Below are 27493 nucleotides of genomic sequence, written 5' to 3' on the forward strand. Positions count from 1 at the left end.
GTGAGTTGACCCAAGTGGAAACAACATAAGTTTTGAGAAGGAAAACACAAACCATAATATTTTAATGGAGACACTGTTGTATAGGTAATTGATGTCCATATTTCCAGCTACAATTGTGTGTTCATACAGAGATTTAAGACCTGAGAGTGTACATTCAAAACTAGAAAGCTGCCTAACTTTGGATGGCTTGTATATTGCACAGATAAGACACTTTCTTCTGAAAGTGTTTTGTTCCAGTGTGCATGAATTTAGGCTCTTTGTCCTTATTTTTGGACTTGAGCAAAGCCTTGGTGAGTAAGTTTATACTTAAATATCCTATTACATTTGCCCTGCCTCAAAAGAGCACAGCCATCAAGTCTTACAGGGCTGGAGGGGGCACTCCACTTCAGCCACGTCTAACAGATTTATGACATTAAAGCTGAGGTCCAGAAATATGCAGCATAACTCTGCCAAGTGGACCAGTAAGGACTGCACACTTTCACACTCAGGTTGGGGTGTAGTGCCACCACGAGTTGCTTCCATTATAAGCCTGTACGAAGAATGTGTGCCCCAGAAACAGGCACACCCAGCGCATTGCAAAATGTGATGAGAGTTCACAGAGCTGAACCAGTCAGGTAGAAGACTGGAGAAAGGGGGTGAAACTGAAGGTCACCTACTTTTCAGCAACAGAACGTGTGTCGCTCGAAAGTGTGCGAGATACACACAGGAAGATCCGTCAACACGATGGCAAGTATACGGCAACAGAAAATCAGAACTAATGGATAAGTGCAAAGCAATGAAAGGGCTGTTTCTGGGAACCAAACATTTACACAGAACGATTAAAATATAGGAATCGTATTCCTGCTTTCTACTGCACTGTATTAAAAAATAGGCAAGAATGACTTACCAAATATTTGGTTCGAAAAACGTGAAAACATAATGCTAAAGTGTTCCATGGGCTGCAGCAAGCCAACTGCTGTCATATGTGAAACAACTTGAATTGGTGTAACTTCTAGAGAAGGATCAATCTTCTGAGCATGTAGCTGTTTTAAACACTCCGCTTCATTATCTGAACCAAATAAGTTGAACCATGCTCGCCTACGTGGGCTGCACTGTGTCTGTTTCATCAAAATGCGTTCATTCTGCAACTCTAGTTTCTGTAACAAGATATTTACTTCAGTGTTACCTACTGTACAATGTTTATCATAAATAATGTTTGTCCTTGTGTAATACAAATTTATTTATTCCACTGTGGCACTCACACTAGATCATACACAATATTTTAACTTATCATCGAGATCTTATGAAAAGATGAAAAATATTAAAACAATAGACAAAGACACAAACCATAAGAATTTAACTCTTAGTAAATCTTAGTAAAACAAAGATACTAGTAAGAACCATACTGGCATCAAACAGGGACAATTAGGACAGCTCCAATCACACTGACTACCAGACAAATCTACATCTTTGTCACATAAACAGCTTTGCCAACTTCTCAGTACATTTTAGTGACTTATCATTATAAAAACGAAACCGAGTGCACCTGAAGTACACATACACGAGAAGTAAATGAATATGAAATGTATTGTTCACTATCCATTTAGTTTTAGTGCCTGATGCATTAACAAGCATTATACAATGAAGTTACAAAACATATTATAGTGGAAAGAATATTACAGAAAGATGAGAGGTATCTATTTATATGATAAGGAAAGTTCTGGCATAATGTACAAGGGCTACTCAGAAAGTAGGGAACGATTTGGCATTAAAAAAATCTGAATACAAGAAATACATTTTACTATATACATCTGAAAGAGTGACTGTCATACTACTTTTCCACACAGTCACCAAACACATTGAGGTACTTATAGCAGTGGACAAGCTTTGAAAGACCTCTGTCGTAAAATTCTGCCACCCGAGACTTCAGCCAGTGAGTCACGCCTGCCTGTAGTTCCGTGTCATCACCAAAACACTGCGTTGCAAGCCAGTTCTTCCTTGGGAAACAAGTGGAAGTCACTTGGTGCAAGATCGGGGCTATAGGGTGGTTGAGGGAAAATTTCCCATTTGAATGAATTAAGGAGTTCTTTAGTGTGGTTTGCCGTGTGAGGTCGGGCATTGTCGTGCAAAAACAAAATTTTGTCTTGAACTGCTCTTCTAAGGCTGTGCAAAGTTTGACAGTGCCAGGCAGAATTTACGGTTGTTCCACGTTCGAGAAAGTCAATAAGAAGCGCACCTTGCCTATCCCAAAACACTGTTGCCATGAACTTCCTTTCTCACAAGGTTTGCAAATATTTTCTTAGTTTGGAGGGGGGACCTTGTATGCCCCCACTCCACGGACTATAATTTAGTCTCGCAATTGATGTGTTTCACCCAAGTCTCATCAACGGTTACGATTCAATACAGTAGTGAATCACCATGTCTGTGGTAGGTCTCCAGAAATGTCAACGTTGCCCCCATTTGCTGTTCTTTATGGTGCTGTGTAAGCATTTTGGGTACTCATTGTGCACAAAATTTTTGGTAGTCTAGCTTTCGAGTGACAAACAACAAAGTCCATGAAAATTGTGGAAAAGAAAGTGGAAGCTCCATTATTGCGAAGCGACGGTTTTCAAGAATCGTTTCGTCAACTTCAGTGACAAGATCGTCAGTCATAATGTTCGGGCATCCACTCTTTTCTTCATCATGAAGGTTGGTTCGGCCATTTTTATATCGAATGCACCATTTCCAGACGGAACATTCACTCATTACATCATTTCTGTACACTTCCCACAGTTCACGATACATTTCTATAGGTTTTAGGTTTTTTGCCAGCAAAAACCTTATCACATATGCGCAGAGACGTTCCTGCTGTCACTGTCTGGTGCCGACTCAGCTGCCGAGCGTGCACATACCAAAATATACATGGTCGGTGGGCACCTAGCGGTATCAGATAGAAATGTTCCCTACTTTCTGAATAGCCCTCATAAATAACTTAAAAGTATAGGAGACAATTCACCAAATACCAGAAGCATCGAGTCACTGACAGACACTCGAAACAGAACAAGGACTTCGCAAGCTTTCACATCAATGCTTTAAAGACTGTGCGTGCGCACACCCACCCGCACGTACACGAGCCTGTACAGCTACACTGTGCTGGCCGAACACACAATATCGGGACTGCAATTTGGCCAACAGACTGGGGTGAGGAGACGTGTCACGTTAGTCAGGCGAAAAGAAGAAGTGGGAAGTGGGGACAAGAGTTGGAGAAAGACGGCAAGTGACTGGAAAGGGTGGAGCAGGTTCTCGGGACAGGAATGCAACACAGGGCAGCGAATCTGTAGGACAATAACAACAGTGTGGAGGAGCGGACAGGAAGGCAGGTGCAGATCAGAGGAAGGGGAAAGGGTGCAGATGCAGTGGGCTGGCAGAGATCGAGACCACGAGGATTACACAAAGAGAGGACAGAGGAAGAATCTAGATGGCGTGGGTTTTTAAGCACACCCACTGCCAGGGCTCTAGCTGTCCATCACCTCGGTGCCTGGAAATTGATATGTGGTTAAGATGTTTCCAGTGTGGAGGACAGAGATACAAGACCTGCCCAGTTCACCCACCCGGTACACGCTACTGCACTCGTTCCGACAGGGGTAGAGCGACCTGCAAACACGGCCACACCGTACAGGCTCTGCCGCAGTATCTACATCGAATTTCGTATCGGTGTGACCACTGTCGAGCTGTTGACATAAACGAATGCAGAATGACAAACTGTGACTGACAGAAAAGTTGCTGCCTAGTATGACACACTCAAATTAACTGACTTCTTCACGGTCCGTGCATCCTGGATCCTACCTCCTGCAACCAGCTTTTCTCAACCACACAGATGGTAGTTATCGTTGCAAAGTGACCACTGTTCCCACAGTTGTCAATCCACACCCTCAATCTGACAGCCTCCCTCTTCCTCTGTCCCACGCCCTACCTTTCCACCGCCCTCGTGTGTAGTACGGACACACTGGCCCGACGTGTCACATTTCTATCCCGTACACCCGTTACCTGCCTCCGAGCTGTCGGCCCTGACCCTCACTCCCACCCCAGCATCATTTCTCCTGCTACCCACCCCACCTGACATGCGACTTAGTTCTGTTTCATCTCTCACATATTGTCCGTTCATTTATTTCCCTATTTTCCTTCACATCAGTTATGCACGTGTGTCACTGGCCCCAAATGATGCAGTCCCTCTGACTTTTGTGGCACCTGATGGCACAGGCCACAGCCACTGACTGTAACACATGCTATCCTCTGAACCACCTGTCAAGGATCTCAGGTAAACATTATCTGAATGAAAAATTACTAAATTTCATTTCATCTTCAGTTGATGCCTTCCTGAGAGACAATCTCCAATCCTTCCAAATTAACAATGTCGGTGAGGACCAGATGTGGCCTTAAGTCAGAGAAATACCCTAACAGATTTATACCGCATAAACTAACAAACCATATAGTGGAGATGCTGAGCCGCAGATAGGCACAACAAAAAGACTGTCACAACAAATAAATCTTTCGGCCATTAAGGCCTTCGTCAACCCCCCCCCCCCCCCCCCCCCACACACACACACACACACACACACACACACACACACACACACACACACACACACACACACACAGAGAGAGAGAGAGTCTCAGGCAACTGAAACCACCCATGTTATTACATTCCATCCTGGAATTTCCACAGTTCGTTAGTTTCTCAAGCGATGGAGCTGATTTCCTTTGGTACACTGTTACAGAAACAGCAACAAAAGCAGGCCAAATTTAAATGAATGAAAAAATCTCCGACATTGTGAACCTTTTACGGAAGCCTGAAATTTAGTACTTACAATAGTTTCCACAGTGAAACTATCTCAAACCTGGAAGAAAATCCAAAGAGATTCTGGTTGTATCTAAAGTTTGCTAGTGGCAAGACAATCAATGCATTATCTATGTGATCGCAATGGAAATACTATCAATGACAGTGCTGCTAAAGCAGAGTTATGAAACACAGCCTTTTGAAATTCCTCCACCAAAGAAAACAAAGTGAATATTTCAGAATTCAAATCAAGAACAGCCACCAACATGAGTAACTTGAAAGAATGTATCCTCAGAGCAGTGAAGCAACTTAAATCACTTAATAAAATCAAGTCTTCTGGTCCAGACCGTATATCACTTAGTTTTCTTTCAGAGTATGCTGACTTAATAGCTCCATATTTAATCACCACGTATGATCACACGCTGGATGAAAGATCTGATTCCAAAGACTGGAAAGTTGCACAAGTCACACCAATATTCAAGAAAGTAAGTAGGAGTAATCCACTAAATTACAGGTCCACATCATTAATGTTGATATGGAGCAGGATTTTGGAATACATACTGTGTTCAAACATTAGGGATTACTTCCAAGAGAATGGTCTATTGTCACAGTCAACATAGATTTAGTAAACATTGTTCTTATGAAACAACATGCCCCCACAAAGTGTTGAGTGCTATCAACAAGAAATTTCTAGATTTCCACAAAGCTTTTGACACCGTGCCTCACAAGTTGCTTGCAACCAAATTGCACACTTACAGAAGACCATCTCACTTATGTGACGATTTGTGATTTCCAGTCAGTGAGGTCACAGTTCATAGTATGTGATGGAAAGTCAGTAAGTACAATAGACATGATTTCTGGCATTCCACAAGCTAGCATTTTAGGCCCTTTGCTGTTCTTTAGCTATATGAACATTTTTGGAGACAATCCGAGCAGCCGTCTTAGGTTGTTTGCAGATGATGCTGTCATTTATTGTCTAGTGAAGTCATCAGATGATCAAACCCAACTGTAAACCAATTTAAAAAAGATATCTGTCTGGTGAGAAGATTTGCAATTGACCTTAAATAATGAGAAGTATGAAGTCGCCCACATGAGTGCTAAAAAACCTGTTAAACATTTAAATGATGAATCAATCAACTCTGAAGGCCATAAATACCTAGGAACTACAACTATGAACAACTTAAACTGGAAAGAATGCACAGAAAATGTTGTGGGGAAGGTGAACCAAAGACTGCGTTTTCTTGGCAGAACACTTAGAAGATATAACAGATCTACTAAGGAGCCTGTCTACACTATGCTTGTCCATACTCTTTTGAAGGTCTGCTGCACGGTGTGGGGTCCTTACCAGATAGGATTAATGTAATACATTGAGAAAGTTCAAAGAACAGCAGCACATTTTGTATAATTGAGAAATACAGGAGAGTGTCCATGACACAAAACAGGATTTGGGGATCATTAAAACAATGGCGTTTCTCATTGGGGTGGGATCTTCATGAAATTCAGCAACTTCCTATTATGAATGCAAAAATATTTTGTCAATACCAACCTACATAGGGAGAAACACTCATCATAATAAAATAAGCAAAATCAAAATTCGCATGGAAAGATAGTGTTTTTTCTGTACACTATTCGAGAGCAGAATAGAGAATCACCGTTGAGGTGGTTCGATGAACCATCTGCCAGGCACTTAAGTGTGATTTGCAGGATATCCATGTAAGTGTAGATGTAGATGTAGGTTGGTTGGTTGGTTGGTTGTTTGAGGTTAAAGGGACCAAACAGCAAGGTCATCAGTCCCTTGTTTCAAATAGACTCCATTCTGCTAACGGGACATCTCAGTATAGTCAGAAAAATAAAACGGATAAAGGGGAAACGTAAAAGGGCAGTCACGTTGTCATTAGTAAAAACAAATGAGGGAAGTTGGCAAGAGAACGAACCCAACACTATGCTGAAACAGCATAGGCAAGACCACCTGTGACTTAAAAGGTACTACTGCTATAATGCAGAAAGTACGTATGGGAATAGAAAAACTAACCAAGCCTTAAAAAGAAGGGGTGAAAACAGAGTAAAAGGGAAAGAAAAGAGGATTCCGGTCAGGGAGGTGAATCGGGAATCTCTGAACACTGCCTACAGTGGGAGACACCCAAACACTCACCGCCCTGCCCCAACACCAGAGGGAGATTAAAAACTTTAAAACTGAGAATAAAAACCACTCTCCCGGAGGAAACCTAGAACCAGAGAGACCATCCGGGAATCGTCAGCCAACATCAAAGGTAAAGTGTGGGGGAGTCTGTACTTAGCACGCAGAGCCAAAAGAAGGGGGCATTCAACCAAAATGTGGGCCACTGACTGGAAGGCTCCACAACCACATAGCGGGGGTGGCTCATCACGCAAAAGGAAACCATGGGTCAGCCTGGTATGGCCAATGCGGAGACGACACAGTGTGGTCGAGTCCTTGCGGGAGAGGCTAAAGGAAGAACGCCATGGGCCTGTATTCACCTTAATGGCACGAAGTTTATTAGACAGTGGAGTAGCCTCCCAAGAATTGGCCCATGACTGTGCAAAGTGGGATTTGATGTGAAGCCGTAAATCCGCTGCAGGAGGGGTTACAGAAAACGGGGGGTAAGTAACGGCTCCCCCAGCCAAACGATCAGCGAGCTCATTACCCGGGATACCCACATTGCCCGGGACCCATAGGAAGTCAATGGAACAAGCAGCACGGTGAAGATCAGCGAGATGGTCATGGATGGCAGAGACCAAGGGATGGCGCGAAAAACACCGGTCAATAGCAAGAAGGCCACTCATCGAGTCCGTACATAACAAAACGCGGTTGTGTTGGGATTGTTTAATAAAGGTAAGGGCCCGGGAAATTGCCATCAATTCCGCAGTAAACACCCCACATGAGGGTGGCAGTAGATGATTTTCCGTTCCAACAAAGGACGTGAAGGCATACCCAACATGATCAGCAGATTTAGAACCATCAGTGTAAAAAACAACAGCATCCCGAAACTCCCATAAAATTTGGCGGAAAAAGGAACGGAACACCACCGGGGGGATGGAATCTTTAGGACCGCGGCGGAGATCCATCCGAGTTCGAGGCCGAGGAACTAACCAAGGAGGGGTGGAGGGGAGGGAGCGAGGAAGACAGGACAAAGAAGGAAGCCGAAAATCACGGGTAAGAGACGCAAGGCGCAGCCCAACCGGTAAACCCGCCCGAGGGCGGGAGTCAGGCGGGCGACGCCCATGGTCTGGGAATAGGATAGAATAGGAAGGATGAGCGGGAGAAGAACGGATAGTAAGGGCATAAGACACCAGAAGCTGGGACCGCCGAACAGAAAGGGGGGGGATCCCAGCTTCAACCAGGAGACTATCAACAGGGCTAGTAGGGAAGGCACCGGTGGCCAAACGGATACCACGATGGTGGACTGGATCCAGCACGTGCAGCGTGGAAGGAGCAGCTGAACCATAAACTTGACAACCATAGTCCAAACGTGACAGAACTAGAGCACGATAAAGACGGAGGAGGAGGGAACGGTCCGCACCCCAGGAGGAGTGGCCAAGGAAGCGAAGGACATTGAGTTTACGGAAACATCCTACCTTCAGGAGTCTGATATGGGGCAGCCAAGTGAGCTTGTTGTCGAAAAGAAGACCTAGGAAACGAAACTGTGGAACCACAGGCAATCTTTGTGCAGCGAGATAGAGCTCTGGATCAGGGTGGACCGTAGTACGGCGACAGAAGTGGACCACCCGCGATTTTAAAGGAGAGAATTGAAACCCGTGGGAGAGGGTCCATGCAGAGGCACGCCGTATAGCCACCTGGAGCTGCCGTTCTGCAGATGGCATCGAGGAGGAACTAACCCAAATGCAGAAATCATCCACATACAGGGCAGGGGCGACCAAGGGACCGACAGAGGCCACAAGTCCATCGATAGCAATGAGGAAAAGAAGGACACTCAAGACAGAACCCTGTGGGATGCCCGTCTCCTGGGTCCGTGGAGAACTAAAAGCAGTACCAACTCTAACTCTGAATGACCGATGGATCAGGAACTGGCGGATAAAAATCGGGAGTGGGCCCCGAAGACCCCACTGATGAAGGGTTAGTAAGATGTGATGGCGCCAGGCCGTGTCATAGGCCTTGCGAAGGTCAAAAAACACTGCAACCAAATGGCGGCGCTGGGAAAAAGCCTGCCGAACTGCGGATTCCAAGCGAAGCAAATGATCGATTGGAGATCGTCCCTCTCGAAAGCCACACTGGTAAGGGGACAATAGATCCCGAGATTCGAGGACCCAAGTGAGCCGACGGGCTACCAGCCGTTCAAGTAACTTACAACCAACATTGGTCAAACTAATTGGCCGATAGCTGTCAACAGATAGGGGGTTCTGACCAGGCTTAAGGACAGGAACCACAATGCTATCCCTCCACTGAGAAGGGAAGTCACCCTGGAGCCAGATACGGTTAAACACCCGAAGAAGATGGTGCCGTTGTGGAGCACTGAGATGTTGAAGCAGCTGGTTATGAATGGAATCTGGGCCAGGAGCCGTATCATGAGAAGCAGATAGAGCAGAAAGAAATTCCCATTCAGTGAAAGGTTCGTTGTAAGATTCTGACTCACAAGTGGTGAAACATAAGGTGACAGCTTCAGCCTGCTGTTTTTGATGAAGGAAAGCAGCTGGATAGGAGGCCGACGCTGATGCCACTGCAAAATGGGTCGCAAGATGTTCTGCGAGAACTAATGGGTCCGTACAAATGCCATCTGGGAGGTGAAGGCCTGGGAGGGTGGACTGCCGATGGCAACCTTGGAGAGAGCGAAGTGTAGCCCATACCCGTGACAGAGGGACAGTGGAACCAAGGGAAGAAACGAATCGTTCCCAACATATCCGCTTGCTCTGTTTGATTAAATAACGGGCTTTAGCGCGAAGGCGCTTAAAGGTAGAAAGGCTGGCTACAGATGGGTGCCTCTTAAGGTGTTGCAAAGCTCGACGGCGATCACGGATGGCAATGGCAATGGCCGTACTCCACCACGGGACTTGCCGACGACGAAATTGTCCAGATGAGCGCGGGACAGCAAGGTTAGCAGCGCGAACAATCGCGTCAGACACGTCACGTAGGACGTCATCAATACAACCCGACAAAGAGGGAGAAAACTCGACCTGTGCAGTATATAGAGGCCAATCGGCGCGGTGGAAAGACCAACGAGGTAACCTCTCCATCGGGGAGCGGGAAGGGAGCGTGATAATCAACGGGAAATGGTCACTATCACAAAGGTCGTCGTGTGGCGACCAGTGTAATGAAGGGAGGAGAGAGGGAGAAGAAAGAGAAAGATCAATGGCAGAAAAGGTACCATGACCAGCACTGAAATGAGTAGGGGAGCCATCATTAAGAAGGCACAGGTCGTGGTCTGCAATAAATTGGTCGATAAGAAGACCTCGTCTAGATGGAAAGGCACTGCCCCACAAAGGATGATGAGCATTAAAATCCCCAAGGAGAAGGAAGGGAGGAGGAAGTTGCTGAAGAAGGGTGGTTAAGGCAGCAGGTGTAAGAGTCCTGTCAGGAGGGAGATAAAGATTGCATACTGTGACTGCAGAGTCTAAGTGGACCCTAACAGCAACTGCTTCCAATGTAGTTTGGAGAGGAATCCACGTGCTAGCAATGTCTGTACGGACCAACGTACAAACGCCACCAGAAGCCCGCAAGGGTCCAACCCGATTTCGACAGAAAACACGGAACCCACGGAGGGTCGGCGAGTGAGCATCAGTAAAATGAGATTCCTGGAGAACCACACAAGCTGCTGAGTAGGACGAAAGAAGGGATTTCAATTCCGGAAGGTGACGATAGTAGCCATTACAATTCCATTGGAGAACCACAGAACGATGGTTTAAATGAGGGCTGAACACACTAAATCCAGTCATACCGCCGGGTCCCCACCTGTCACCGACAAGGAGGGGGCGACATCCATAAACGACAGGTCAGAATCCGGTTGTGAAGCCGGGGAAGGGACCTCCGGTGACACCAGAGGCTCTTTGTCCCGGGACTTATGTTGTTTCTTCTTTTCAGGCTGAGATCGAGGAGGGCTGTGTGGCATAATGGAGCCAGCTGCAGCAAGATCAGGAACAGAAAGAGACCGGGCGACCTGGGGGCCGATAGTCCGCGGCTCTCGCGGTCGCCGCGCTGCAGCAGACCTTTGACCTGGAAGGTGCCGGGAAGGGGCATCCCGGGAGAGGCGCCCTTGACCGGCAGACGCCGAAGGAGTGGGACACTTCTCCGGCTGGGGAGGAGGAGCGGCGCCCAGAGGAGAAGGTGTGGGAGCCGCAGGGGAGGGGGGAAGGAGAGGGGTCCGGGACGGGGGTAAGGAAGGGGGAGGAAGGGATGAAGATGTAACCAAGGCGTAACTAGATGTCATGGACACAGGGTGCAATCGTGCATATTTCTTACGGGCCTCTGTGTAGCTTAAACGATCAAGAGACTTATACTCCTGTATCTTTTTTTCTTTCTTATAGACTGGGCAATCTGCTGAACGTGGAGAATGACTACCATGACAATTTACACATACAGGAGGGGGAACACAGGGACTCCCCTCATGGAGTGGACGTCCACAGTCACCACAGAGAGGGTCCTGGGTACAGCGAGAAGACATGTGGCCAAAACGCAAGCACTTAAAACACCGCATAGGAGGTGGGATGTACGGCTTCACATCACAGCGATAGACCATAATCTTAACTTTCTCAGGAAGGGTATCCCCTTCAAAGGCCAGGATAAAGGCACCAGTATCAATACGATTATCTTTAGGACCCTTCTGAACACGCCGAACAAAGTGAACACCCCGCCGTCCGAGATTGTCCCGAAGTTCCTCATCAGTTTGAAGGATGAGGTCTCTGTGAAAAATTACACCTTGTACCATATTTAGAGACTGGTGAGGGGTAATGGACATGGGAATTGTGCCAAGATGGGTACAGGCACGAAGGGCCGCAGATTGGGCAGCCGAAGCAGTTTTTATCAGTAATGAACCCGACCGCATCTTGCTCAGGGAGTCCACTTCGCCGAACTTGTCTTCAATGTGTTCCACAAAGAATAAAGGTTTGACACTGGTGAAAGTATCTCCATCAGTCCTGGTGCAAACTAGATAACGGGGGAAAGGTTTTGCCCCTAGCCGACGGGCCTGACCCTCCTCCCAGGGGGTAGCCACGGAAGGGAAGGCCGAAGGGGCAAGAGAAGCAGCACTTGAGGAATCAGTACCACGCAGAGAGACGGCCGCAGAAGAGCGGCCAGAGGTTTGGACCCTTATGCGTTTCATCTGCATAGCGTCCGCCCTGATACCACCCACTCCGATCAGGGGCTCTCCTCACGGGCGCCACCCAGCCACAGCAAGGGCCGTCTGGCACGGCGGCCATTGCCGGGAGTTCCGATGCTCCAGGATGACGAGCAACCACTCCAAGGCATGCATGAGGAGGTCACAGCTCAGGTATCAGAAGTGTGATCCCTGTGTGTTCAGGGGGCTCAACCGAAAGGGTACATAGCGACCCCACCACATGGGCTGGCTACTGTGCTGGCTATGCACCCTAGCATCAGACAACGACGTAGAAGAAAAGGTGGAATATACTAGGAGGGCACACGTCGGAGACACTAGGTAAGGTGCTCTTCCCCAAATGGCTCACACTACGGAAAGAGAAATTTTGGAATGGAGGTCAAACCCCAGAGGGGGACCAAGGAATGCCAAAAGGAGGAGATGATTACGCAACAAAGCCAGAGTGTAAAACCAACAGAACCAGGAGGACAGCGGGGGCCAACATAAGCAAGGACACCAATAGAGGGAGAGGAGAGGGCGAGGGGAAAGGGGTATGGAGGGAAAAGGAGGGGAAGGGAAAGGAAATGCAGCCCGGGAGAGAAAGAAGGCTGCAATGGCTCGGGGCCCCGTGCTCGCCACGCACGTATCCACGAAAGAGTTGTGGACCCCCTTGGGGGAGATGTAGATGTAGATGTAGATTTCCTAAATGGAATGTTCCATACATTTAGCTCCAACTACATTGCATGTTCAAATGTCTTAGTTCCCATTGTGCGGCCATAATCATGTTGGAACTCCTTTCACATCAATCACCTGAGTACAACTGACAGTTCCAGCTCTTTCACACTTTGTGTACATGATACTACCACCATCTGTAGACGTGCGTATCACTGTCACATGACTTGTCACCTCAGTGTATTATGACATTTGTATACAATCTACATTTTATTGGGTCATATATGATGAAAATGTATCTCTGGACCATTGATGTTCACCATTTTTCTACTGTGAAGATGTTTGTAATAATTGAAACCAATAGAGAATAAACAAACAATTTTACAGTCAATGGCACAAATTTGCATTTTTCAAAATTAACATTCCTCCCCTCACATCTGGTATCTCCGCAGTGGCCGTGCTACTGATCCCTGTGCCCGAGGTAAGTGGCCAACTTCAATTAGCTCATAGTCGAATTCACTAACAACAAAACTACACTCTTACGAGCATATTGACATTAGCTGACATTTTTAGATTTGTCTGTTAGTTTCTACATGTATCTTCTTATAAAACACAGGTAAAAAATGCAGGTCAAACCATTTGATCTAAAACTTTAATTTGTCCATCTCCCATATATATTTCACATTTTCATTTGGCTTACTGCAGTTGGGCTCACGTGTTAACTTGTTTTCTGCATCAGAAAGACATTGTCCAAAAGTTTTAATATTGTAGCAGTCTTCTTCACTGTGCATGTCTCTGACTCAATACCTCTTCTAGAAGTTATGTAATACTCTATCCTTTCCATATTATTAACATTTTGTAGACCAAGCAAAACCTTAAGTTGGGGCAGCCATGACTGTGTTAAAAAGACCACATCTGAGTATAAGTTACATTATGATTTTCTCAATGCACGAGCCATCTTTTGCTTGAAAACTGGACTCATCGTACACGAAAACTATGTACCGACATCTCGCTACTTTTCTCGGCTGGTGCTGCCTTCTGTTGCCAATTTCTATAATTATTTCAAATGAAACAATAGTGAACATAACACAGTGACATAATTTGATGTGTGTACTCACAAGGTTTCATAGCTCTCTGTAATACTGCTACAAATACATCATATCAGTTGACTGATAAAGGAATTTTGGCAGCTCAAGATGCAGAAATTGTTCAATAACTTCACTTTGACATTTTTTTGTAAGGATAATTATACTTTCCGCCATCATTTCAAAATTTGCAATCTACCAATGAATTAAAGTAAATATGAAAAATAAATGAGAGAGAGAGAGAGAGAGAGAGAGAGAGAGAGAGAGAGAGAGAGAGAGAGAGAGAGGCAGGCTCTAGCTTGGGAAGGGTTTTCTTCTGAAAGCTAGCGAGTTTTCATTCTCTCTTGTATGAGCCTGTTAATGACAATGCTTCTGCTATTCAGTGAGTGGTCCCCTTTTGCTCCTAAATTATTTACATTCTACCAGAACTTTCCTACTAAATTTAACCACTAATAATACATTTTTAAACTACATATGAAGTAAAAAGGATGAATACTAGAATTGGTAATGTTACAACAGAAGTAACTCACCTTAAGCAGCAGTTTTTGAGTCTTAAAGTAACTTACAGCAAAAATAGAAAGTGCAAGAATCAGCACAATTCTCCTCATCGTTCCACCCATTAGGAATACACAGACTGGTAAAAGGGCAAAACTCATTGCAGCAATATTTGACCAAACCTAAATATGACAGAAAGATTATTATTATTATATATATAAAGAAAGAAGTTTTATTTCATCACAATAAGTACAGAAATACAGGTAAAGAAAGAAACTGTGCAAGCTAAGAAATTGCACTTTTTTTTTTACATTTATTACCATTTTACATTTTCTTAGTAACTTGTATTATCAATATGGAGAAGCTGATCATTGAACATAACTACTGTCAGTTTCCAAAACATGAGCAAGATGACAGAGATACATGCTAGAAGTTAAAACTGCTGTGAAGTTTTCACATTCATTTCTGACATCACACACTTTTAAGACATACCTAGCACATAGTTCACAACCAAACATAGTAAATCATATATGCAGACATTCCTGAGATACAGCGATGCTCTCTCTCTCCTGTGTAACAGTGTGTACGCATTCTGTGGATCACTGATGAGTCGCCCTGCAGTCTAATCTCCCATTACAGATGATTATTAGCCCTGCGGCAGTCACTCCACAATTCGTACCATTAGTAGTCACTACAGACTGTCAGTTCGCATGCAGATAAATTAGATTTATATGTAAAAAAAGTAATTCTGAGTATATAATTTACTATGTTTATATTTTAATGGCAGCTTGGACTTCCATGTGTTTCGAAACAAGCTCAGAAGACAACAGGAGCAGAAAGTTTCTTCGTCTAGTGCAGCTTGCTCAGTTTTTAGCACCATGAATTACTAAAGCACCAACAACTGTAACCTAGCTGCAAACTGCACACGACTGCCATGTGATTACACCTCATTTCATCTTGTTTAACTAGTTCAACCATTTCTGCTTTGACCCTCTCTTGGGCAATTTCATCTCAAATCAGGCAAATCAAAAGTGAACGTGTCATATCACTACTTCAAAGTTCGCTGGGAAAAAAAAAAAAAAAAAAAAAAAAGTTTGTAGAAGTTCCACATGATACTTCTCCAAAACTACAATATTTTGATTTTCTGATGATTTCTTAAAACACTACAGACCTCTCTAAAAGAGTATTTGTGAAAATGTCACAACGAAAGACAAAAGTGACACATTGTAGTAAAGAAACCAAAAGTGATATCTGAATTTATTTTCAATAAATACTTTGTTCCCAATACTATAAGACATGATTAATACATATAAGATTTTTTCACTTTCTTTGGAAATATAAACAATGAAAATTTGTAACTTTTTGAGAATTTCAAAATTGCGTTTTGAAAATAAGAATAGTCACAGGATGTTAACTGTCTCGAGAAATGATAAAGTGGAAGGATTTCTAATTGTCAGCTACGACATTGTCGTCGTCGACATCAACAGTCCACAGACTGGTTTGATGCAGCTCTCCATGCTACTCCATCCTGTGCAGGCCTCTTCATCTCCAACTAACTACTGCAACCTACATCCTTCCGAATCTGCTTGATGTATTCATCTCTTTGTCTCCCTCTATGACCATTACCCTCCACACTGCCCCCCAACACTACATTGGTGATCCCTTGATGCCTCAGAACATGTCCTACCAACCGACCCTTTCTTCTAGTCAAGTTGTGACACAAATTCCTCTTCTCCCCAATTCTATTCAGTACCTCATTAGTTACGTAATCTACCCATCTAATCTTCGGCATTCTTCTGTAGCACCAAATTTTGAGAGCTTCTATTCTCTTCTTGTCGAAACTATTGTCCATGTTTCATTTCCATACATGGCTACACTCCATACAAATACTTCCAGAAACGACTTCCTGACACAAATCTATACTCGATGTTAAATTTCTCTTCTTCAGAAACGCTTTCCTTGCCATTGACAGTCTACATTTTATATCCTCTACCTTGACCATCATCAGTTATTTTGCTCCCCAAATAGCAGAACTCATTTACTGCTTTAAGTGTCTTCTTTCCTAACCTAATTGCCTCAGCATTGCCTGATTTAATTCAACTTCCATTATCCTCATTTTGCTTTTGTTGATGTTCATCTTATATCCTCCTTTCAAGACACTGTCCATCCCATTCAACTGCTCTTCCAGGCCATTTGCTGTTTGACAGAATTACAATGTCATCAGCGAACCTCAAAGTTTTTATTTCTTCTAAAGGGATTTTAATACCTACTCCGAATTTTTCTTTTGTTTCCTTTACTGCTTGCTCAATATACACATTGAATAGCATCAGGGAGAGGCTACAACCCTGTCTCACTCCCTTCCCAACCACTGCTTCCCTTTCACGCCCCTCGACACTTATAACTGCCACCTGGTTTCTGTACAAACTGTAAATAGCCTTTCGCTTCCTGTATTTGACCCCTGCTACCTTCATAATTTGAAAGAGTATTCCTGTCAACATTTTCAAAAGCTCTCTCTAAATCTACAAATGCTAGCAACATAGGTTTGCCTTTCCCTAATCTATCTTCTAAAATAAGTTGAAGGATCAGTATTGCCTCACCTGTTCCAATACTTCTACGGAATTCGAACTGCTCTTGGGGAAAAGCAGTTTGGATTCTGTAGAAATGTTTGAACACGTGAGGCAATAGTGACCCTACAACTTATCTTAGAAGATAGTATTTTGCAGCCGCGACTTATTAAACTGACAGTTCAGTAATTTTCACACCTGTCAGCACCTGCTTTCTTTGGAATTGGAATAATTACACTCTTCTTAACGTCTGTAGGTGTTTTGCCTGTCTCACACATCGTACTCAGCAGATGGAAGAGTTTTGTCATGGCTGCCTCTCCCAAGGCTATCAGTAGCTTTAATGGAATGTTGTGTACTCATGGGGCCTTGTTTCAAATTAGGCCTTTCAGTGCTCCGTTAAGTTTTTCATGCAATATCCTATCTCCTATTTCATCTTCATCTACATCCTCTTCCATTTCCATAATATTGTCCTCAAGTGCATTGCCCTTCTATAAAGTCTTTATATACTCCTTCCACCTTTCTTCTTTCCCTGCTTTGCTTAGAACTGGTTTTCCAACTGAGCTCCTGATATTCATACAAGTGGTTCTCTTTTCTCCAAAGGTCTCTAATTTTCCTGTAGGCAGTATCTGTCTTACTCCCAGTGATATATGTCTCTACATCCTTACTTTTGTCCTCTAGCCATCCCTGCTTAGTCATTTTGCACTACCTGTCAATCTTATTTTTGAGACGTTTGTATTCCTTTTTGCCTGCTTCATTAACTGCATTTTTATATTCAAGGCTACCCATTCTTATTCTACTGTATTTCTTTCCCCATTCTTGTCAATGATTCCTTAATGCTCTCCCTGAAACACTCTACAACTTCTGGTTCCTTAAACTTATGCAGGTCCCATCGCCTTAAATTCCCACCTTTTTGCAGTTTCTTCAGTTTTAATCTACAGTTCATACCCAACAGATTGTGGTCAGAGTCCACATCAGCCCATGGAAATGTCTTACAATTTAAAACGTGGTTCCTAAATCTGTCTTACCATTATACAGTCTATCTGAAACCTTCCAATGTCTGCAGGTCTCTTCCATTACTGTGGTAGATGTAGGCTTGTGTCTATCTTGGCTACAATAATGCGTTCACTATGCTGTTTGTAATAGTTTACCTGCATTCCTAATGTGGTCATTGTACTTAGGGAATACGCAATCAGAGTACTTGTCTATACGAAACATGAGAAATCTTTTAGAGAGTTTTAGCTTTATTCTCAGGGTAAAAAATTATGGGCACTTAAATATTTAAACTGAAGTGATTTTGTCATATGATGACATGGTTGGAGACCGTGGCTGTTATTTGAAGACAAATGATGATGTTGAGACAGCAACCAGCCACAAATTTATTTTGAGTTTCTTTATTCAAGAGGTACCGTTACCGGTTTTGAATCATTACAAGTCATTGTCAGATGGCTTTCATGCTTTCATTACAATATGTGCTGCGTTTTTTTTACTGATCAGTAATCCTAAAACAAAAATAATACATAATTATAAGCACGTCACAAAGATGGTGGAGTTGCAGATTTGCATTTCATGTGAGTCACACCCCAATGCAAATCTGTAACAACCATTTTTGTGACGTGCTTCTGATTATGTATTATTAATATTTTAGGGTAACTAATCAGTGAAAAATGCAGCACATGTTGTAATGAAAGCATGAAAGCCATCTGACGATGACTTGTAATGATTCAAAACCGGCAACCGTACCTTTTTAATAAAGGAACTAGCAATAAATTTTTGGCTAGTTGCTGTCTCAATATCATCAACATTTAGTCTGATGGCTGATTCTAAATAAATGTCATACAAAACTTATTTCTGAATTAAAATAATTACTTTACAACATTAAAAGTGAGAGGGAAAACAATTCATAATTTTGTTTGAAAGCATTTTCTAACAAATGAGACACAGAATATTTATACCCATTTTCTTTTTATTATTCACAAAGTATTATTGTCTTCTGTCATGATTTCACATCATGACTTTCCATGAATTAAAATTGCCTAAAATGTAACAACACTGCACTGTTGAAAAGAGTTCAATTGCTTTTTCATCTGCTTCTCACTGAACTGTTATAAGCCGAGTTGAATTTGCACACCCCGCAAGAATATTCCAACAAGAGCAGTACTTGGGAAATGGGAACTGCACACTGATCTTTTTGATGATCGCCATTTGAAAGCATTAGCAGGACCATGAGGTGTCAAAGAAAACTGTTTTATCTTGCAGCTCATGAGAGAGAGCTATCTATCCCACCCACCACTGACTGTCATACACACAAGAAACGAAGTGGCTCACTACAAAGTCTTCTAACAGATACTGTGGTCTCTGCATTTCACACACAGTAAGAGGCTGCATTTTGTGGAGAATCATTCTTGCAAAGCATGTGCCACTTCGGAATGCAACACAGTTGTGATTCCACTGAATTCGTATCACAGGCTTCAGAGCAGACCACTCTTCTTTTTTAAATGGGATTCCCTTAATGCACTTTCACTTACAATTGAGTGTTTCACATTTGTTGCTGATGTTGATATGGTGTGTACAAATCCAGTAGCATCTCCTACAGTACCAACAGCTTCATGCTGGAGATTAAATCTTGTTACAAGATGTTTACAGAGACCTCCTACCACATCACATGCAGTTTTTACGTGATCTTCTGCTTGAAACATCCATTTTTTGTCTTTATTCCTGTACTACAGTGTTAAACAAGCTCAAAATGGAAAACAGTTTTTAAAATGAGATGCTGCATCATGAGTCACATACACATATTAAGGAAATACATTGCCTCTAGATGCTATGTCATCGATTATTATGGCGACAGCGTAGCACACATGTGAACTGTCATGAATGGGATCACTGACAACAGCAAAACAGTGTGATGTTCCAAGTAAGTGAGCCACACACGTTAATATTGATACCTGTGACAGGTGTTGAGAGGCCAGACAAAAATGTGGTTCCTGAAGAGGGGCAGCAGCCTTTTCAGTGACTGACTAATCTGGCCTTGTAACATGAACCAAAATGGCCTTGCTGTGCTGTTACTGTGAAAGATTGAAAGCAAGGGGAAACTACGGCCATAATTTTTCCCGAGGGCATGTAGCTTCATTGTATGGTTAAATGATGACAATGTCCTCTTGGGAAAAATATTCCAGAATTCCTTTCTGCAAAGCAACAGACCAGTCCTCAGCAGAATCGGAATGAAGAACTAAGTGTCAGCATTCTGAGATGTGGCTGATTTTACTTCTGCTATGGCGATCTCTGAATCGTCCGAGTATGATGGTGAGCTGCTATTCCTTTCATGACCCGGTGCCCAGTCTCTGTAATAAACTGCTCTGGCTCTACTGTCTTCTTCACAAAGTCTCCTCCCTCCCACAATGCATAGGTTAGGTAATTGTCAGTATTCTGAAGGTGTAATGCTTCAACAGTCATCATTTCAGCATCAGGACACACAGTACACTCTTGCAACCAACATTTATCATGCAGCTCTTGACATACACACTAAAGCATCAGGCCCATCTCTGTGTACTACTTTCCTGTGAAACTGCTTACAGTGAAACAAACAAGTTTCAAATTCGTGCAGTAAATGCATGTAAATACTTCCTTCACTGGCTGGTAATTCCCATTTTGGCCTTACTAAGTAGAATTTTATGAGACAATTTTTAAACTTTGGTTTTCCTTTTTCCATTGGGAGATATTCTCTTATTGATTTTGTCATAAATCTTTTTACCTTTTTAACTCACAGAGGTAATATCAGCCTGATTAGGACTTGCCTGCTGCAATCATTGTCATCACTTAGGTAATATTCCAGAGCAACAATACACGTATCATCTTTTAACAGATGCCCACAGTAAGAATCTGGGCATTCCCAAATACCTTTCTCATTCTTTATTTTCCAAGCTTCCAAATCAAATAATGTGAGGAAATGGGTATGCATTTCTGTATCTGCTGCTGAGAGTAACCACCTCGTATCAGTGTTAGTAACTGTACCGCCTCAGCACAGGTGACTGCTGAGGTAGCAGTGTTTAGGTTTTGAAACCACACTTCACATTTTGTGCATGTATCACTATTTTCAGGTTCTGCACTAAATGCATCTACACTATACACTTCACAAAGCTTTGAAGATGTTGCTTGTGTAAAACTTGTTTCAATTTCTTCCACTTTTCTTTTTATATAATGTTTTCTTCTTCTGCTTCTTACGTTTCATGGAAATTTATGAGGGAATCTCGTAGGGGCTACAGCAGGAATGCTAACATTCAACGCATCAGTAACTTGACACCCATGAATACAAACACCTGCACTGTATTCTTCAATTTCACATTCAGGTGATGGTGATCGTTCAAGTGGGTTGTTACTAAACTACTAAACACGTAGATCAAACGATAAAAACCTCCTGCACGAATAAAACTCAAAACTAAATCTGCCTTCGCAACGTCATCCGAAAAAGTGCAGGAAGCATATCAGGCAGTGCAAACGTCTGCCTCAGTGGAGTTAAAAGCGGGCAGTCGAACAAGATGTGGACTACTGTCAAAGCTGATCCGCAGTGACAAAGGTGGGTCCTCGCGGTGCAATAAATAGCTGTGTGTCACTGAGGTGCGGCCAACGTGCAGCTGGCAGAGGACAACAGAGTCCTTGTGAGAGACCCGCAAGGAGGAGCGCCATGCAACGGTATCCTCATTCATGGCCCGAAGTTTGTTGGGTGAAGCAAGGGCGCACCATTCTCCACCCCAGGTGCGAAGTACCTTCTGCGGCAAAACTGATCTAATGCCACTCTTCGAAAGGCCAATCTCCGTGGCTAGTGCACCGACAGCCTGTTTGGCCAGAATGTCAACACGTTCATTTCCCGGGATGCTGACATGACCCAGGGTCCACACAAAGACCACAGAGCAGCCGCAATGGGCAAGAGTATAGAGGGACTCCTGGATAGCCATCACCAGACAAGAGCGAGGGAAACACTGGTCGACAGCTCGTAAACCAGCTCAGGGAGTCACTATAGATAACGAAGGTCTGACCTGAGCAGAAGCGGATCTACTCTAGGGTGCGAGAGATGGTGACCAGCTCGACAGTAAAAACACTGCAGCCAGCCGAGTGTTGTTCACAATGATCCCCTAGCGTAAGAGCATAACCGACACAACCAGCAACTCAGTATAGACAACGTCAGAGCCTTGAAACACGGCAAGGATTGAAAGAAAGCAGTGGCGGAGGGCCTCAGGAGGGACTGAGTCCTTTGGGCCCTGTGCCAAATCAAGCTGAAGGCATGGGTGGGGCACACACCACGGGGGTATATGCAGAGGGGCCCGGAAAAGAGGTGGAAGAGGGAGAACCTCAAGCCCAGAGAGAAGAGCTCTGACGCGAACCGCAATCTTCCCCACTACCGGGGCCACCATTCCGGAAAATGGACGACCGACTGAGGGAACAGGAGGCGATATTTGGGATGCCCGGGCAAGCTACAAATGTGTGTAGCATAAGCGGCCAGTAATCGTTGGTGCCAGAACTGCAATCGAGGGACACCTGCCTCCACAAGTACGCTGTTGACAGGGCTTGTCCGGGAAGCTCAAGTGGTGAGTCTGGTCCCACTGTGAAGGATGGGGTCCAGCAACTGTAATGCTGAAGGGGATGCCGAACCGTAAGCCAGGCTCCCATAATCTAGATTGAACTGAATTAATGCCAGGGACAGCCGTAGAAGGGTAGACCAATCGGCACCCCAGCTGATGTGACGCAAGCAACAGAGCGTTAAGGTGCCGCCAGCACATCTGTTTAAACTGCCGAATGAGGGAGCCAAGTCAACCAGGTATCAAAAACCAATCCCAAAAACCAATGCGTCTCCACCACAGCAAGAGGTTTGCTATCAAGATGAAGCCGTGGCTCAGGGTGAACAGTGTGTTGCCAGCAGAAATGCACAACACAGGTCTTGGCAGCCGAAAACTGGAAGCCATGCGCTACAGTTAACTAGCAGCCTACAGCTGCTGTTCAGCAGGTGCAATGCCAGTGGAGCTATAGTACAGGCAGAAGTCGTCAGCCTACAAGGAAGCTGAGGCAGACGTTCCCACAGCCGCAACAAGCCGATTAATTGCAATCAAAAAGAGGCAAACGCTTAAGACAGATCCTTGGGGTACCCCATTCTCCTGAACTCTGGTAGTTCTATGGAAGGCCGCAACTTACACACGGAAGGAACGAAGCGACAGAAAATTTGGTACGAAAATTGGCAGCGGACCCCAACGACCCCAACCATGAAGCTTACAGAGGATGTGATGTCGCTATGTTGTATCGTATGCCTTCCGCATGTCAAAAAAGACGGCGATCAGATGCTGACAGCAGGCAAAGGCCATATGGATGGCAGACTCCAGGCACTTCAGATTATCAGCGGCAGAGTGGCCCTTACAGAACCGACCCTGAGACGGACCCAAAAGCCCCCTGAGACTCAAGTAGCCAACTGAACTTCTGGCTCACCATGCATTCGAGCAACTTGCAAAGAACATTGGTGAGGCTAATGGGGCAGTAGCTGTCCACCTCCAGTGGGTTCTTTGTAGGTTTCAACACGGGGATTACGAGGCTTTCCCGTCATTGCGACGGGAACTCGCCCTCAACCTAGATATGGTTGAAAAGGTCGAGGAGGCGTCGCTGGCAGTCCACCAAGAGGTGTTTGAGCATCTGACAGTGGATGTGATCTGGCCCAGGAGCCGTTTCAGCGCAAGCAGCTAGGGCACTTTGGAATTCCCACTCACCGAACGGAGCCCTGTACGATTCAGGGGGGCACATGTGAAATGAAAGGCTCTGATGTTCTGACTGCTCTTTCAGGGAGGGGAAGAGGCAGTGGGCAATTCGCAGAAGCTTAACTCTTAGCAATATGCTTCGCTAAGAGGTTTGCAATTGTGTCTGAGTCAGTACAGACTGCTCCATTCAGTGAAAGCACAGGTACGCTGACGGGGGTCCGATAGCCATAGAGTCGCCTGACTGGGGATGGGGATGGGGAGGTACGGAGGCCAATGGTGGAGACATACCTTTCCCAGCACTCCTGCTTACGTTGGCGAATGAGGCGGCGGGCTCGCGCAAGGAGCCGTTTAAAGGTGATGAGGTGTTCAATGAGGGATGCCGCATGTGACACTGGAGTGCCCGCCTGTGATCTTTAATCGTCTTTGTGATCTCGGGCGACCACCAAGGCACAGTCCTCCGCCGAAGGGACACAGAAGAACAGGGAATGGAAGATTCTGCATCAGTAACAATGCCGAAGGTGACTGAGTGAACCACCGCATCAATGGCATCATTGGAAACAGGCTCAATAGTGGCAATGGAGGTGAACAAATCCCAGTCGGCATTATTCATAGCCCATCTGCAGGGGCGCCCAGAAGAGTGATGCTGTGGCATTGACAGAAAGACCAGAAAGTGGTCACTACTGCACAAGTCTTCATGCACACTCCATTGGACAGATGGTAATAGGCTAGGGCTGCAGATCGAAAGTCCGATGCCTGAGTACATGCCGTGCACCACATTGAAATGTGTGAAGGCACCATTATTTAAAAGAGAAAGGTCAAGCTGTTCCAATAATTGCTCAATGATGCTGCCTCACCCTGTTGTCACTGATCAACGCCCATAACCCTCTGTGGGGTGGAAGTCGCCCAATAACAGAAAAGGTGGCGGCAATTGGTCTATCAGCACGCCAGAACATGCTGCGTGACATCACCATATGGTGGAAGATAGAGACTGCAGATAGTAACAGCCTCAGGTATCCATACCCCGAACAGAGACAGCCTCTAAATGTGTTTGTAGAAGGACAGACTCACTGTAAACGGAGTGAAGGATGTAGATGCAGATGCCACCAGATACCCTCTCATAAGCTGCCTGGTTCCTATAATAACCCCGATAGCCACGGAAGGTGGGGGTTCGGATCGCTGGAAACCAAGTTTCCTGAAGAGCAATGCAGAGGAAATGGTGAAGGCTGAGAAGTTGTCGGAGCTCAGCAAGACGGTGGAAAAAACCGCTGCAGTTCCACTGGAGGATGACATTGTCCATGGCTGAGAAAGGTGTGAAGGGACCGAGGAAGCATATATCACCGCCGGGTCACCTACTGCCACCAATTGAGCACCGATGGGAGAGACATCCATCATGTCTGAGGGACCAGCGAGATGTGGGTCCTCAGCGGACACCAGCATCTCCACCACATCCTCAGTTGCAGAACTTGTAGGTAGCAGTGGAACAGGTGCCACCGCAATTTCCTTGGTCTTAGGGTCTTTGATTTAAATTTCTCACGCTGTTCCTTTGGTTGCCCTTGCTGGGAGGGCTTCTTTGATTCAGTCTCCAGGACTGAATAGGACCGCGAAGCCCTATGACCAGCTACCTAGGGCTTCTGCAGCCCCTAGCAATGGGGACTGGTGTCCCCAATGGTTGAGGGGGTGCTGCTCCCGAGGTAGGTGGTGCGGGAGAAATAGTGGAGGGAGGGGGGGGGGGGGGGGGGCGCGATTGTGGCCCCCACCATCAAGGGGGCAGCTGTGGTCCTTCGGCTCCGAGATATGACTGTATGTGGTGCAACGAATGGAGCTGCAGGTCAGTCGATCCAGGGTCTGGGATTCCATTATTTTCCATTCCTTCTGTAGAATCTTACACTCTGGCGAGCAAGGGGGATGGTGCTCTCCACAGTTGACACAGATGGGAGGCGGGGTGCATGGAGTATCGGGATGGGATCGACGACCACAATTACGACATTTGAGGCTGGAAGCTGTGAAGGCATTGCTAATTACGCATATAAAATTTTTTTTCGTGATTTTCTTTATATTTCTATTCTTTTTCTTTTGTTCATATGGGCATTTCTAATTGTGATTATGTAACATTCTACTGTTGTTTCTAAATGTAAAGATGTAATTGTGATTATTTCGTTTGCCAATGGATAAATGTGTTTCTTGCTTTGTACCTGTGGTAAAGTTTGTAAAAATCTCTTTTGAAATATTATTAATTGTGAAAAATGCAGTCAATAACATTTATAAAGGTTTATGTAATTTACGATAACTATATAACATCTATAGACAGGGGACAGCGATAGTGATATCGAGAGTCGAAAGGTTGTTGCGTAGTAGAGGGGATGGTGGATGGTGTGCCTGTGAAGCGTGCGTGGGAAAAATAGTACTGTGTTTCATGAAAAGCATACGGGTCATTCCACACCAAGTGGTCTAAAACTGAAAAAAGTTCCCACCATCATGGTCTCCAATTTTCGTCAAATTTTAACTGTAGCTTTAGTCAAGTGTTGAAGTAAGTTTCCCAAGATTTCAGGCCTCTAGCTGCAATAGCTGCTGATCTAGACCCCCTTGTCTGAAGTGTACTTAGTCCGTGTGCATGCAACATAAAAAAAATGTCATATTTGGAGTCTAATAAAATCGAAACTAATTCATAAGAATGGTTAGTAAGATGCTACCCTGTACAGTTTTTTTTGCTGATTCCAACGAAATTATGTATAACATTACTCATGCAAACCCCGGTCAAATAACTCGACTCAAAGTATACTTCAAAATTTGTCGTGACACAACGCGACAAATTTTGACCAATATTAAGACTGCAATGATTTCCTTGCAGTTGAAGATATGGACTTGAACTTTTGGCCAAGCTTCATGCTTGTGCTAGACATAATGCAGCCGGATTTGCAATGATCCAGGCCATATGGTCGCCCTGCAGTATCTCTTCAAATTAGGCAGTGTCAGCACAAACGGTAAAATTTACCAAAGTTTCAAGCCAATTACTAAAAAATAGTTGGCCTGAATCTGCTTGTGAATAGTATCACCTAAAAGAGAAACTCTTGCTCTACAAGACTGACATTTGTTTTTTTTGCAACGCGACCATTAAGTACTCATTAACTCACATCAAAGTTGTTATATTTTGTATGCGCGATGCACTAATTTTTCTTCATTTCTAGGAATTTGAATCTTAATAGTCGCTTAGAATTACTGATATAATTGGATATTTCATTCGTGTTTTATTCAGTGATTGGCCAGTGAGAGATGTCAGAAGTTAATGAAGAAGAAGAATCGTTGGCCCCCTGTTCAATTGGAAAAGATGCTGCTGCATCGAAGTGCCATGTTATCTTCTATGCTAAGAAGACTGGATTCAAAGCGTTTAGTGATTTCACAGAATGTGACCAGAAATTGCTTGTTTCGCGTTCAGAAGCCAAACTTGACGAAAATTCCATCATTTGCTTCCACCATGAAGCCCTCTTCCTACATGAATATCAAGCGATGCAAAAGAAATGTTGCAATCCATTCAAGAAGAGGAATCACAATGTAAAAGCTGGACTTAGACTGCTTGATAATGAAACAGCTGCCAAACTTTGCCTGTTAAAGAAAAAAGAAGTGATTGATATAAAACCTGGTCAGAAGCTTTGCCCTCGCTGCATGTCGGCACTGAACCAAAAGCTAGAAGATTCATCATCACTATCAACCCAATCTGAACAAGATTTCACAACGGATGAAACTGAACCAGCCATCAACAAAAGTTTATCATTTATTGGTGCTTCACCATTGAAAAGAAGACAACTAAGTAAAAGAGATAAGCAAAGCTATGCAAAAAGAAAGATCTTGGATGCACAAAGTTTAATTGGGA

General features: G+C 44.4%; 1 protein-coding gene across 2 annotated transcripts in view; it reads right to left on the reverse strand.

The window, feature by feature from the left end:
* Positions 1 to 27493, reverse strand: part of LOC126456755 (uncharacterized) — a 190858-nt gene that overhangs the window by 39010 nt on the left and 124355 nt on the right. For both annotated transcript variants that reach the window (XM_050092501.1, XM_050092502.1), the window contains 2 exons: positions 14363 to 14509; positions 887 to 1136 (listed from right to left, as the gene is read on the reverse strand). In XM_050092501.1, the coding sequence (XP_049948458.1) occupies positions 887 to 1136; positions 14363 to 14509 (397 nt within the window). The remainder of the gene's footprint in view (positions 1 to 886; positions 1137 to 14362; positions 14510 to 27493) is intronic.

This window comes from Schistocerca serialis, chromosome 2 (assembly GCF_023864345.2).
Source record: "Schistocerca serialis cubense isolate TAMUIC-IGC-003099 chromosome 2, iqSchSeri2.2, whole genome shotgun sequence".
NCBI classification, from domain to species: Eukaryota; Metazoa; Arthropoda; class Insecta; order Orthoptera; family Acrididae; genus Schistocerca; species Schistocerca serialis.